We start from the raw sequence: 13299 nt of genomic DNA on the forward strand, positions 1-13299 counted from the left end.
AAAGAGGAATCCCAAAGCTTTCTACAAGCATATAAACAATAAATGATTGTGGAAATGGAACAGTACGGCCTGTGAGGGACCAGAAGGGGGATTTATACATGGGGGTACGAGCCATGGCTGAGGTGTTAAATAAATACTTTGCATCAGCCACAACTAAGAAAGAAGATGATCTCTAGACCATGGTGGCGCAGGATGCAATTCAATCCTTAGATAGATTTAACATTGAAAAGAAGGAGGTTTTGAGCAAGCTGTTGACATAGTACTGGGACTGGAGGAAATGCAGTCAAAAACAATGAAAAAAGTTAGAGTGGAGATTGCAAACGCACAGATGGTAATCTTTCAATCTTCCCTAGACTCAGAGATGATGCCACATAACAGGAGAATTGAAACATATAACACCCTTGTTCCAAAGAGTTCATAAGAATAAACTTACTGTAAGGATAAAATGATTAACTTCAGTAGTAGGGAAACCACTTGAATCAACTTTTTAGTATAGACTTAATAGTCATGTGGAAATATCTAGGTTAATTAGGAAAAGACAGCATGGATTTAAGGGAAGATTATGCATAACTTACTTACTGAAGTTTTTGAAGAGGTCACAGAGTTGATGAGGTAATGCTGTTGATATGGTGTACATGGGCATCTAAAAGGCATTTGATACAATGCCACACAAAAAAGAAAAGTTACAGCTTAGCTATAACTTGGTTTTGAGTTGGTTTTGGGATGCTTGCTTTTCCTGATGTACGTTAACAATCTTGCTCTATTGGAATATTGGAGGCAGTTTACAAGTTTGCACTGATCTGACATTGGAAGCATAGTAAGATTTAAGGAGGAAAGTGTAAAATTACAAAAAGGATTTGATAAGTTAGTGGACAGGGCACACAAGCATCAGATGATGTTCCATGTGGGGAAATGTGATGAAGGAGCAGCACTTCAAACACTCCTGATTTTGAATAAACTTGTTGGACAAAAAACTAGGGTGTCGTGTGACTTCTGACAATGGAGATCATGCAGAAGATGTTAATTGAAAATGGCTTCAGAAAGGAGACACTTTAGTTTTGAAGATAGATTGAAATAGAGATAGATTTCCTTGGAGAGGAGGAGGATGAGAAGATATTTCATCAGTGTTTGCAAAATCATGAGCAGGTGTTGGAATTGTTAGGGAGAAACTGTTCCTTCTCATAAAAGGATTGAGAACAAGATGGCAAGATAATTTGCAAAAGAAGCAAATACGATGTGAGAAAACACAGCAGAGAGTTAGGTTCTGGAATGCAATGTCTGGATGTGGATTGGGTGACTGGGTGAACAGAAACAATGGGCAGAGACTTCCAGCCTGAATGACGTGGGCAATGGTGAGTCAGTTGAGAAAGATGGTGCAATTAGAGCAAGGAGATTCTCAACATCAAGAAAAGTAAATCCGGTTCTACAGTAAGTTTTGAATGGTGAGACAAGAATCTCAATGGAGAGCAGTGTCAGGCTTGTTTGCATGATATTAGTATCTCATCTCGCCTCATTGAGCTCATTAGTAGAAATTAGATGACCACAATTTGTGACATCAAAGTCAGAGTGAGTATCTGGCAGCTCCAGGTAGCTGTTCACTCATCTGGGCTTCTATCTTAGACAACACTCATGAATATCTCAGTTATACTCCATGGGCAGCGACTGTCCCCTACTCATTTCCATCCATAGGGGATGGCATTGAACACACACTGGGTTTACCCTCATGGTCCATGTCTGATCTACTTGTCATACAGTCCCCCAATTCAATGCTGCACCTTGGAGCTGATCAGCACCTTTCCCTATCACATTGCTGCGAGAGTCATGTAGCCATCTCATGGATTGGATCAGTGAACACCTCAAGTCTCCTTGCTTGCTCTATCAATGTTCACTCACACTGAACCTACTTGGATACTCATAGCATTTTCACTTTACTGTAACTTCTTGAACTTAAAGGTTCACATAACTTCTGTAATGTCTTAGTGTTTTGTGCAAACACAAAGCCAGGAAACTTGTCATGGCTGTCAGTGAAATAACTCCACAAAGGTCGTTATCTCGTCACCAAGTCACCCTTTATTTACATGTGGAGAGTCCTTGACACTGGTCCAGCTCCCTCAGAGCCAGCTCTCAAAGGGAACAGGATGCATGACTCTTCTGTTCTTATCTGTTAGCCATATTAACAGCCCCAATCGGGGAACTCATATTCTTTCAGTCCACCTGGCTGACTTCATTGCAATCATTACCGTCAGCAGTGATCAGTTAGGGAGATGGACATGTTGCTGTATGGCACAGTGCTCCATGGTCAGGAGTTCTATGTCACTGCAGTCCACTCACAGCCCTGCAGGTCTAATGCAATCAGTCAGAGGATATGTGGTAGGTCAGTCAGGAGCTGCAACAAGTTCAAGGGTCCTGTCATTTATTAGTTGGGCCTGTCAGTCCAATTTGCTCATTGGTGAGCCATGGCCAGTCATGAGGATCAGCTCAGTGAATGTCAAGGGGTATTATTGAGGTCTACTGTTGTGGTAGAAAAGTTGGGGAAGTCTATTGTAAGAATTGGAGGCAGCGTACTGGGATACAGAGTGAACAGTATTGTGAAGGGGGTAATTCAACACATATATGGATGGGAATGATAGGGCATTGTAGGTCATTGATTACACTGGGTTGGGGGGCATTGATGTCACAACCATCCTGCCTTATTATGATGGAAACATATTATTTACATCACTTTTAGTTTTTAGTCTTTCTCTCTTATTATTTTGACTTGCTTGTTTATTTCCTCATACCTTTCTCAACCATGGATTGTTTATTCCTCTGACTTTCTTGTTGATTTCCACATAGTCATTTTCCCACATATAACTGTCAATGTGAGATACCATAGGTACCTACCAGCACTGCTGCTTCTTGGATCTTTGGTACTTAATGGTTATCTAAATAAATCTTAAAGGTTAACGTAAAACTGTTTTGGAATCTTTGCATAATCATGATTTCCCACATAATTTCAAACTGTTTTATTCAATTTCTGTAATCAAAATGATTAAACCCTAGAGTATTTCTTTTCTCTTGCAAAATCTACAAATGTCTGTGTGAGTTTATTTCTTATAGTCTGAAACATTAATTGATAAGTTTCAGGAACGAACTTATTAACATTGAGTATTGCCCTTTGAACCACGCCATAGTCTTGAGATTGCTCCTCTGGCAGACTAATGTATGCATTTGTACAAATCAGGACACTTTGTAACATTAAGATCCAAACATCGTTTGGCCAGTTTAACTACAGAGCTATCTTTTCTGATAAGGTGAAAAATATTCAACTCCATCATCTACAAATATAGGCTCGAAGCAAAGATTTTCATTTAAATCAAACTCTTCTGAAATCAGGATTATCCTTTAAACTGTGCTCTCTTCTTCCTTCACTCTGTGTTTTTCTTTTGTCAAGTCATATGTCTAATTTCTCTCTCTCACTGTGGAGTTCAAGTCTTTTGTATTTCTCTTTTTCTCTCATATGCCAACTTCATCTTTTTTTCTATAACTTTTTGATTTCTTTTCCTTCCAGTTCAAGGTATTTTCATTTAAAACTGCATCTTAACTAATTCGAGCTGTGACATCTTAATTCTAAGTTTCTGTCCTTTTAATTCTAAATGCTGGGTAATCACTTTAATCATGAACCGCTTTCAAGACTCTGCTCTTATTTCTGTCTTCAAATCGTCCACTAATTCCTGAATCATAGAATCCTTACAGCGAGAGAGCAGGCCATTCTGCCCATTGAGTCCACCCTAATCCGCTGAACAGCATCTCACCCAGATCCACCCCCCACCTCACCCTGTCCCTATAACCCTGCGTTTCCCATGGTTAATCTGCCTAGCCAGCACATCCATGGATACTTTGAGCAACTTAGTATAGCCAATCCATCTAACCTGCGCATCTTTGGATTGTGGGTGGAAATCCACACAGCCACAGGGAAAACACGCAAATTCCACATGGACAGTCACCCAAGGGTGGGATCAAACCCAGATCCCAGGTGCTGTGAGGCAGCACTGCTAACCACTGGGACATGGTGCCTCAGGGTTTAGATTCGGTAAGAGATTTCAAATAATCCATTTTCTACTCCTAGTAAAGTCTTAAAATAAACAAAACTATTTTAAAATTCCAGCTCATGTAATATAGTTCACAGCAGCTCATGTTCTGGTGCCCAATATCTCCACCTACCCATTTCTTTAAGGATTCAAGGATCTCTTTTAAGTGTAAGGATTCTTGATTCCATATGGTGCCGCACTGTGTTACAATCTCGGTTGATGTTAATACTGGACAAGTCAGATACCAGAATAAAACTTTGCATGATTGACACTAACCTTGACTTTTATGTGTACATAAAAATACAAAAGATTACAAAAGATATATTACAGCTAAAGTTACAGCACCTGTCAGATATATCATCCTTTGGAATAGATGTTAACCTTTGGATGTAACTGTGTTCTGATAAATTCAAGCAATAAAATAAATTGCAATATTAGAAATGTTAGTTGAATGTTTACCTGTCCATGCCATTACTTGAGGAGGAGGAAACGCTGACATTATCCTGGTTCACATTCCAAACTATTATGATCAAATCATTCATTTCATTGCTATGTATGGATCATGGTGGAGGCAAAATGGTTGCTATGATAGACAAGAACAGTTTTACACTTCAATGAAAATTTATTGTATGTGATATTTAGTTTTTTCACTCCTGTTTGAGAACATTACATCCAAAAGGACACTTTGTTATGTGTTCTCTGGGGTGTGGGGTGTAATCTATGCTGCTTACCATCATAATAAACCAAAAACTTCATCATGGTCTGTTTCAAATGGAAGTTCAACAAAGATTATTTCCTGCTATTGAGAAATGGGTAATTTTAGTTGTTTCAGATCTATCTATATACTGAACATGGAATACAGACATCATTTAAAAATAAAATCCATAAAAACAGTTTCCAATTTTATAAAATACTTTCTTTAGCAAATTAGCAATCAGTTGGCTGCAGCGCCCAGGATCGAAGGCCGGTATGAACACTATCATGGTTATCTAGATCACATGGAGAGAAGACCAAACGACCTCATACCTCCACCTGTGCCTCATTATAACAACCAAATTGAAGATTACAGACAGAAATTGAATCATGATCCACTCCATTGGTAATCATCTGAATTCTATTCTTATTGTATTCATAAAAAAAGTGCAAGGTGTTTTTGTCGATTAATACTATACTGCATTTTGGAAGCAAACATTTTTAACGTAGTTTTTATGTATTAGACACCAATTGCATACAACTGTCAATTATAAATATAGATGTATAAATGTTTTGATCATTTTCAGCAGATTCCTAATGAATGATAAGCTTGCCAACATTTTCGCAAAATAATTGGTCTCAGTCCATTTGATTAATGTTAGGGAGAAACTTGTTTTGAAACTAACACTTGGGTTCAGAAATGACCCTCAGAGTTTTATCTCCCTGTCCTTGGGAAATGAGTAACTCAGGGAATTGGTAGTGGTGGGTAAGAAGCATTGTTATACCATTCAGTGAAGTGTGGCCTGCTACTTTGACTTTTATTATACATCATACTAATTTCAGTGAAGAATATTTGTAGAGGTAAACAATACACAGATTGTGACAAAATTAATTTGATTAACGTTGAAATGAAGATAATGTTATTTTATTGAGGTTAGAGAGAGCAAGTAACAATGAAGACCAGTACCTGTGAAATCTTAGTAAACATCATTGTTCATTTCAGGCCATATGCTGTGCATGAAGAATACATTCAGAGAAAATTGGAAGCACAAGAATATAAGATAAAAGCAGAAAAACAACTGGTCAGTGGCTGCATTGAAAGTTTAATCATAATCAAGTTGTCTTTGTTTATACTATTTAATCAAAAGAATTTTTGTCACCTGGGTTTGTTGTATATGTTCCACAGGGAATACGTCCTCGCTCATCAGACCATTATGAATATACTCCAACTCCAGATGTACAGGCTAGACAAAGTGCTAAGCAGCAAGCTAGGAAAAAAGGAGCAGCAGATGAGGTAAATTACTTGATGCTTTAAAACAGATTTACTTTAGCTAAAGACGGAGTAAAGCAGAGAATTATTTTATCGTTCTTTCATGAGGTGTAAGCATCACTGGCTGGTTGAACATTTATTGCCCATCTCTAATTGCCCTTCAGAAGGCAATGGTGACCTGGCCTGCTTGAATTCCTGCAGTCTTGAGAGTGTAGGGACATGCACAGCGATGTTAGGAGGGAAGTTCCAGGATTTTGACTCAACAGCCCTGGCATTCCTCAAACCCAGATATTAGACTTTACTATCCTTCCAATACCATTTCAAGGCTCAAGCTACCAGCAGTAGATGTAAGACCAGTCAGAGATGGCTTTTCTTCTCACCATTGCCAATTCACCATTTTCAGTGACTTAGTCTTATCCTGAGTCAAGCTGGAATCCAGTCATAATATTTCATATTTTGAAGAGTCAAAATTATTTAACTTAATTTACATTTTCCAGAAAGGACATAGTCTGCTCACCCAATCTGAAAATATATCTTTTGCACCTAAATGAGAAGAGATGTTTTTGCAAAACATTAACTTTTTTATTTGCTAGGAATATTGTCAGCGACTGAAGGAAATAAGGCAGCAATATCAGCATGAAGTGAAAGAACTTAAGGGAAAAATGGAAATAAAAGAGGTATGACAGAAATGGAACTAGTTGGACATACACAACATTGATGTGACACTTTCTAATTATTGTAGAGATCATGGTCAACCATAGAGCACTAGCTTAATGACATAAATTGAAATGCCAATATATTGTGTCACAGGATAGTAAGACACAAGTTAGTGCCCATGATCCTAATCACATCATTGATTGTAATTAGTGAAACCTTTTGGATATTTTGTAATTGACCAGTGCAGAGACATTATTCTACACCTCTAAGGCTGATGGGACTTAAGCCCAGATCTCCTGGTCCAAAATAGGGACACTACAATTGCACCACAAGAGCGTCTTGAAGTAATTTTGTTTTCTGCCTTTACACGTGGGTTACAGCTGTTATCCAGCCACATTTACATTTATAGTCTTACTATTGAGCAACACTCAAACTGGCCAGATTTCAGAAGCAGGACCTGAATATACGGGTCTGATTCTGAGTGAATTGGCAGGAAATTGGAAATTCAAATGGACAATTTCTTTCCAATTGAAATCCTGTGAGAAGGCCCCTAACAGCCAGAAAATTTCAAGTGTTCTGACCCAGTTAAGCTTAATAGTTCCTCAGGAAAGGACTAAAAACTTAGTCTATCGCTGTTAAAATGAACCTTTGAACAATCAGTGACACCCAACCAATCCCCTATTTCATGACCCCTGACTTAGATGACCGGACACCCTAGCATGCCAGACTCACTCCTTTCCCAGACCTGACCCCATTGCCCCAACATACCCCCAAACCCGGGCTATACACGACACCTTACCCACTTCTGGCCTGACACTCTGGACCTGAAGCCCACCATCCAGACTACTATCAATCACTGACAACCCCTAGCTTGACCTCCCATGACCTCTGGCATTGCTAGCCCATCACCCATCTGGCACAGCTTCCATTCTGTTCCCAGCCTAATCCAACCCAACAAGCTCTCATCAAACAGAACTGGCACCCTCAACTCCAAATATCCAACTGCAAGACCACTCTTCTGGTCTCTCCCACCAGTGTCCAGGTCCAAACTGACAGTGCACATTCTGGTCCCCTCCCATCAGACCGCTCCCACCCTGACTTCTCACCTGGCCTGATGCCCCCCTCCCTCCCCCACCCTGACATTGGCCCATCCCTCAGGACTTGACATCATTCCACCCCCAACATTCCCATCTCAAACCAACATTCACCCACCTGCTGACCATCCCCCACTCCCAAACCCACTTCACCTGCCCACCCAATCTCCACACCCACACCTGGCACCCAACCCCTTCACCTTTCTGGCACCCTAATCACCTCCTCTAACTACTAACCTACCTTCTTGTGCATCTGGAAGACCACCCATTACCTGGCACCTCCTCATTTACCATAGACACGTATTTGTCAAAATGGGTTTGGGAGCTTTCCCAGTGGAGAACCTGATATATGGCAGAAACTCACATTAAAAAAAGGATTGTATCTTGACCTGTAATGCTCCTCTTCTGATGAGTGGACTTTGTCCCACTTTCTTCTAATAGATGAATTCTGGACAGGCCAGACATGGAGTGTCTGACTGCAAAAGTCACCGACATGGAGCTCTCTCCTTCTTGACCTCTCTGCTTGCCTGATGTGTAGTAGCCCTCGCTACTATCACCAGTTGCCTGTCTCTGAGAGTGCAGTGCGAGGTTTCAATAATACTATGGTGACTTTATATAGTTACTATACTGAATTGAATATATTTTTCATTCTATGCTTTTTTGTGGTTCTTTTTTATATTCCGACAGTGCTTTCTACATCTGTTGTTTCAGAATTTTGCTGCCTTCCTTCTTCATTCATTAATTTCTCCTCTTCTGCTGATCTCTGTTACCACGTACAAATTCAGCTGGGCCTGTATCCATTGGAGTTTAGAGGAATAAAAAAGTGATCTTTTTGAGATATCTTGAGAGGACGTGACAGGATGGATGCTGAAAGGATATTTCCTCCTGTGGGAGAAACTAGAAATACTTTAAAATTGAGATAAGGAGATTATTTTCTCAGTGTTTTGGAAACTTTCTGAAAGAGTAGTTGCAGCACAGTCATTGAATATATCTAAAGCAGAAATTCAAGCTCTTGAATGACTCAAATTGTATTGGGAGTGTGGAGTTAAGGCCACAACGACATCAGCCGTGACCTTATTGAATGGCAGAGCAGGCTGTAGGATCTGAATGGCTTACTCTTTTTCCTAACTTATATGTCCATGTGCTGAGAAAGAGAGCCACATGAATAATTCTTGGGGTCCTTTAAGGACATTCAAAACCGTTGAATTACCGAATAGATCATAGAATCCCAACAATGTGGAAACAGGCCCTTCAGCTCAACAAATCCACACTGACCCTGTGAAGAGCAACCCACCCAGACCCATTCCCCTACCCTATAATTACCTTTGACCTAACCTACACATCCCTGAACACTACAGGCAATTTAGCACAGCCAGTTCACTTAACTAGCATATCTTTGGATTGTGGGAGAAAACCCACGCAGACACGGGGAGAATGTGTAAACTCCACACAGACAGTCACCTGAGGTTGTAATCAAATCTATGTCTCTGCTAAACACTGAGCCACCGTGCCGCCCCATGCACATTTCCTCTTTCAATCTATTAAAGCTAAATAAAATGGAGTAAAATGCTGGATGAGAAAGGGCCTGTACGATTTTTATGAACTTCATTAATAACAACATGAATTCTACTGCAAACCATCAGGCTTAAATGAATCATGTGCTTTTTTGCGCGGGGAATTTAATCATATTTGGATGAGGGTCTTGGGCACATGCTTTGCAAACCTATTTGTTAAACTGCCTACACCTTGTAACACCATTGAAGGTGGTTCAGGAAAAAGTACAGTCTTACTCTGCCTATAAAAACACTTGCCAAATTATGAGGTACTTTTGAGATCAGAATATTAACATTTGTGAAATGTAGTGGTTGAATCCATCTTTAAAACTCTCAATGTAAATAGAAATAATGTGCATTGCTCCTGTTGCAGCCAGATATTTTCAAACTGGTGAGAAGATATAACTAATGAACATATGGCTTTTGTGCTTTTTTTTGCGCATGTGTCCTAGAATCATCCTGGTATATTAGCTGAGACATACCATATTGAAAAAGTGACTGAGCTTCAGGGACAAAACAAAGACAAACAGCCTCATCAGGTACTACAGCTTACTATCACAAATGGTATAAATAATGATATGATATTGCCTCCAACTGGGTATTTTGCCCAATGTAGCAATGCTTATGTTAACCCTCATAATATAAAAATCTGGGCTTGAATATCATGCTGTTAAAGAATCCAAACAACATGTATGACAACTAGCTATTGTGTATAAATATTTCCTTTTTCAGACACCTAAGTGTTTTGTCTAATATTAAGCTAGTGGATTATGACAAAGGAGCATGCTTTCAGTAGCATGTTATGCTTCAAGTGATTCAAGGTAAGATGGAAGATGAAACATTTCTACCCTCAGGTCACATACTGTGATACAATGATGACATCATGGGCATGTCTCTTAAAGGCACACTGACCTCAAAAATATGTAATGCCACACAAAAACAGAAATTGCTGGTGAACACAGCAGTCTGGCAGCATCCGTGGGAAGAAAGCAGAGTTAATGTTGTGAGTACAGTGGCTCAAAACTGATCACACCTAGGAAAATGTGGTATTTATGCAAAAGAAGAGATTGGGGGTTGGGGAGGAGATGTAAGCAGATAGGTGGAAATGGAGCCCAGGGGGAAAGAGAGAGAGAAAGAGAGACATATGAAAGGAGTAGGCAGACGAGAGGATTATTGATGATAGGTGAGGACAGAACAGAAACTGAATAAATGATAAGGAAAGCTAAAGTAGGAAACTATGGGTTGGCTATGCTGAAAGCAACCCATGTCATGGCAAGACCCAGTTGTGGGGCTGGGTAAAATACATGAAGGGACAGAATCAGGTTATTGAGCTCAACATAGAGTCCTAGAAGCTACAGGGTCCCCAAGCAGAAAATGCGATGCTGTTCTTTGATCATGCACTGAGGTTTGCTGGAGCGCTACAGCAGGCTTGTGACAGAAATGTTGGCAGCGGAATATGGTGGCATGTTGAAGTGGCTGGCAACTGGAAACTCAGGGTCATGTTTATGGACAGAACATGGGTGTTCTGCAAAGCAGTCACCCAGTCTGTGTTTGATCTCCCCAGTGTAGAGGATATCATATTGTGAACAGTGAATACAATAGACTACATTGAGTGGTGAAGGTAAATTGCTGCTTCACCTGGAAGGTGAGTCTGGGGCTTTGGATAGTGAGAGGGGGAAATAAATGGGCAGGTATTACACCTGCTGTGATTGCATGGGAAGGTGCCATAGGGGTGTGGAGAGGTGTTTGGAGTGGAGGAGAGGTGGACCAGTTTTTCTTGTTCTCTGATACTAAAGTGCCATACTTCTGCTCAGGGCATCTCCTCATCAATATGTGCATCAAGTCACAAAGATAGTTTGTGCATTGCATTATTCCCTGTGCATTGATTTTTGTTGCAGCAGTGAGATGAATATCTGAAGGTTTGCAATGTATCTTTAAAGGTTGAACTGTCCATTTTAATTGATGCTTTACTTCAGAACAACATTAAGATATGATTCCACATTCTATCGTATGCAAGGTTGATTTTTAAAATAAACATGTTCATTCTTGAGATGTGAGCAGAGGTGGCACAGACAGCCATTCTCCCCCCCCCCCCCCCCCCCCCACTCCACCCCCCCTCTTGTGTTAAGCCAGCTTCTTGGAGAACAGCAGTCCGGTTTACTCCTTTGACAGTACCTTCCAAATCCACAACCTTTACTGCCAGGAAGGACCAGGACAGCAGACGGATGGGAATGCCACAACCTGAAACTTCTCCTCCAAGCCACATACCTGACTTGGCGCTATATCACTGTTGCCTTCATTTGCTGTAACACCCATTCAAATGACATTGTGGCTGTTCTTAGCCCCCATGGGCTGCAGTGGTACAAGAAGGCAGCTCACCCCTATCTTCTCAAGTGCAAGAAAGAATGTGTACAAATGCTAGCCTAGCCAGCAATGCCCACATCTCATGTGGGAAAGATGTCATGTTTACAAAGTGGGTACTGGTGATTCAGTTCCTGCAGGCTGATATGAATTTGTGGCTAGAAGTTGTGAAAGCAGTTCTCACCTCAGGACAAACCTGAAAGGTACATGGTATTTATTTTGATTGTTAATTCTACCAGGAATGTAAACTTGCAAAAACACTCTCTGTATTATTTGTTCCAAGCTTTTAGGTGAAAATATTAGTGACATTCGCTTGTATAGAAATGACACTTATTATCTCTGCATCTTAAAAGGGACACAGTGTGATGATGCTACTTCTTTAACAAGGTTATGCTGTCCTTGGGATTTTTTCAGAGTGGTCGTAAAAGACACAGATTCCAAAAAGTCTACATTGAAGGACTTTAGGGCCAATTTGATTATAGCTAACAGATACTGCCTCAAGAAAAACGCTTTTGAGTTTTAAAAAATCACATACAATGAAAGGGGAGTGGCCTGTGCTCCCAGCTCAGCTTTTCTCTGGTTTGATTTGGTTTTGGCAGTCAGTTAAAACAAAAAGCTGTTGGTCCCAATGAAGCATTTTCATGCTAGTCCTCTCACTCTCTCTGACATCTTTTGGAATATTGCATGCAATTCTGCTCTCCTTCCTATTGGAAGAATGTTGTGAAACTGCCAGCACCCAGCCCATATCCCTCCAAACCCTTTCTTTTCATATACCCATCTAGATTTCTTTTAAATGTTGTAGTTGTACCAGCTTCCATCACTTCCTCTGGCAGCTCATTCCACACAGGCACCATCTTCTGCGTGAAAAAGTTACCCCTTAGAACCCTTTTATATCTTTCCCCTCTTACCTTAAACCTATGCCTTCTAGTTCAAGACTCCCCCAACCCAGGAAAAAGACTTTGTCTATTTATCTGAGCTATGCCCCTTATGATTTTATAAACCTTTATAAGGTCACCCCTCAGCCTCTGACGCATCAGGGAAAACAGCCCCAGCCGTAATCAGCCTCTCCCAACAGCTCAAATCCTCCAACCCTGGCAACATCCTTGTAAATGTTTTCTGAACCCTTTCAAGTTTCACAACATCCTTCCAATAGGAAGGAGAACAGAATTGCAAGTTGGGATATCTGGTCAGCATGGACGAGTTGGACCGAAGGGTCTGTTTCCGTGCTGTACATTTCTATGATTCTCCTGTAGGACCCTCTGTGATTTTTTTTTCCTTTTGTGTTAAGGGGACTTTATGGGGATTGTTACAAGTATTTGGAACATCGTTAGGGTGGGATGACCTGTTGGGTTTTGGATAAGTTATGTTATTCAGTATTCTGTTCTCTTTTGTTTGTGTTTCATTTGGCAAGCTTGTAAATAAATTCCGTTTTCTTTAAACTATGTGGTTGGACCAACAGCATGCCTCCTGGAATATCTGTATTACACCTGCTTAAAACAACTAGCAAAGTTAGGGTCTGGCCACTTCCTTAAAATGTTTTGAGGGGGTCTGGCCTGGTCCAGGAAATAGGACCTCAGAGTAGTATCCCTTTTAACAGTATA

The 13299-nt window shown here is 40.4% G+C and overlaps 1 protein-coding gene across 1 annotated transcript in view; it reads left to right on the forward strand.

The window, feature by feature from the left end:
• LOC132816960 (serine/threonine-protein kinase Nek5-like) overlaps positions 1–13299 on the forward strand; it is a 47608-nt gene that overhangs the window by 23533 nt on the left and 10776 nt on the right. The window contains exons 10-15 of the mRNA XM_060826985.1: positions 3551–3556; positions 4994–5169; positions 5767–5845; positions 5950–6057; positions 6627–6710; positions 9790–9876. Of these exons, the coding sequence (XP_060682968.1) occupies positions 3551–3556; positions 4994–5169; positions 5767–5845; positions 5950–6057; positions 6627–6710; positions 9790–9876 (540 nt within the window). The remainder of the gene's footprint in view (positions 1–3550; positions 3557–4993; positions 5170–5766; positions 5846–5949; positions 6058–6626; positions 6711–9789; positions 9877–13299) is intronic.

The sequence above is a fragment of the Hemiscyllium ocellatum genome, chromosome 6 (genome assembly GCF_020745735.1).
Source record: "Hemiscyllium ocellatum isolate sHemOce1 chromosome 6, sHemOce1.pat.X.cur, whole genome shotgun sequence".
Classification (NCBI taxonomy): Eukaryota; Metazoa; Chordata; class Chondrichthyes; order Orectolobiformes; family Hemiscylliidae; genus Hemiscyllium; species Hemiscyllium ocellatum.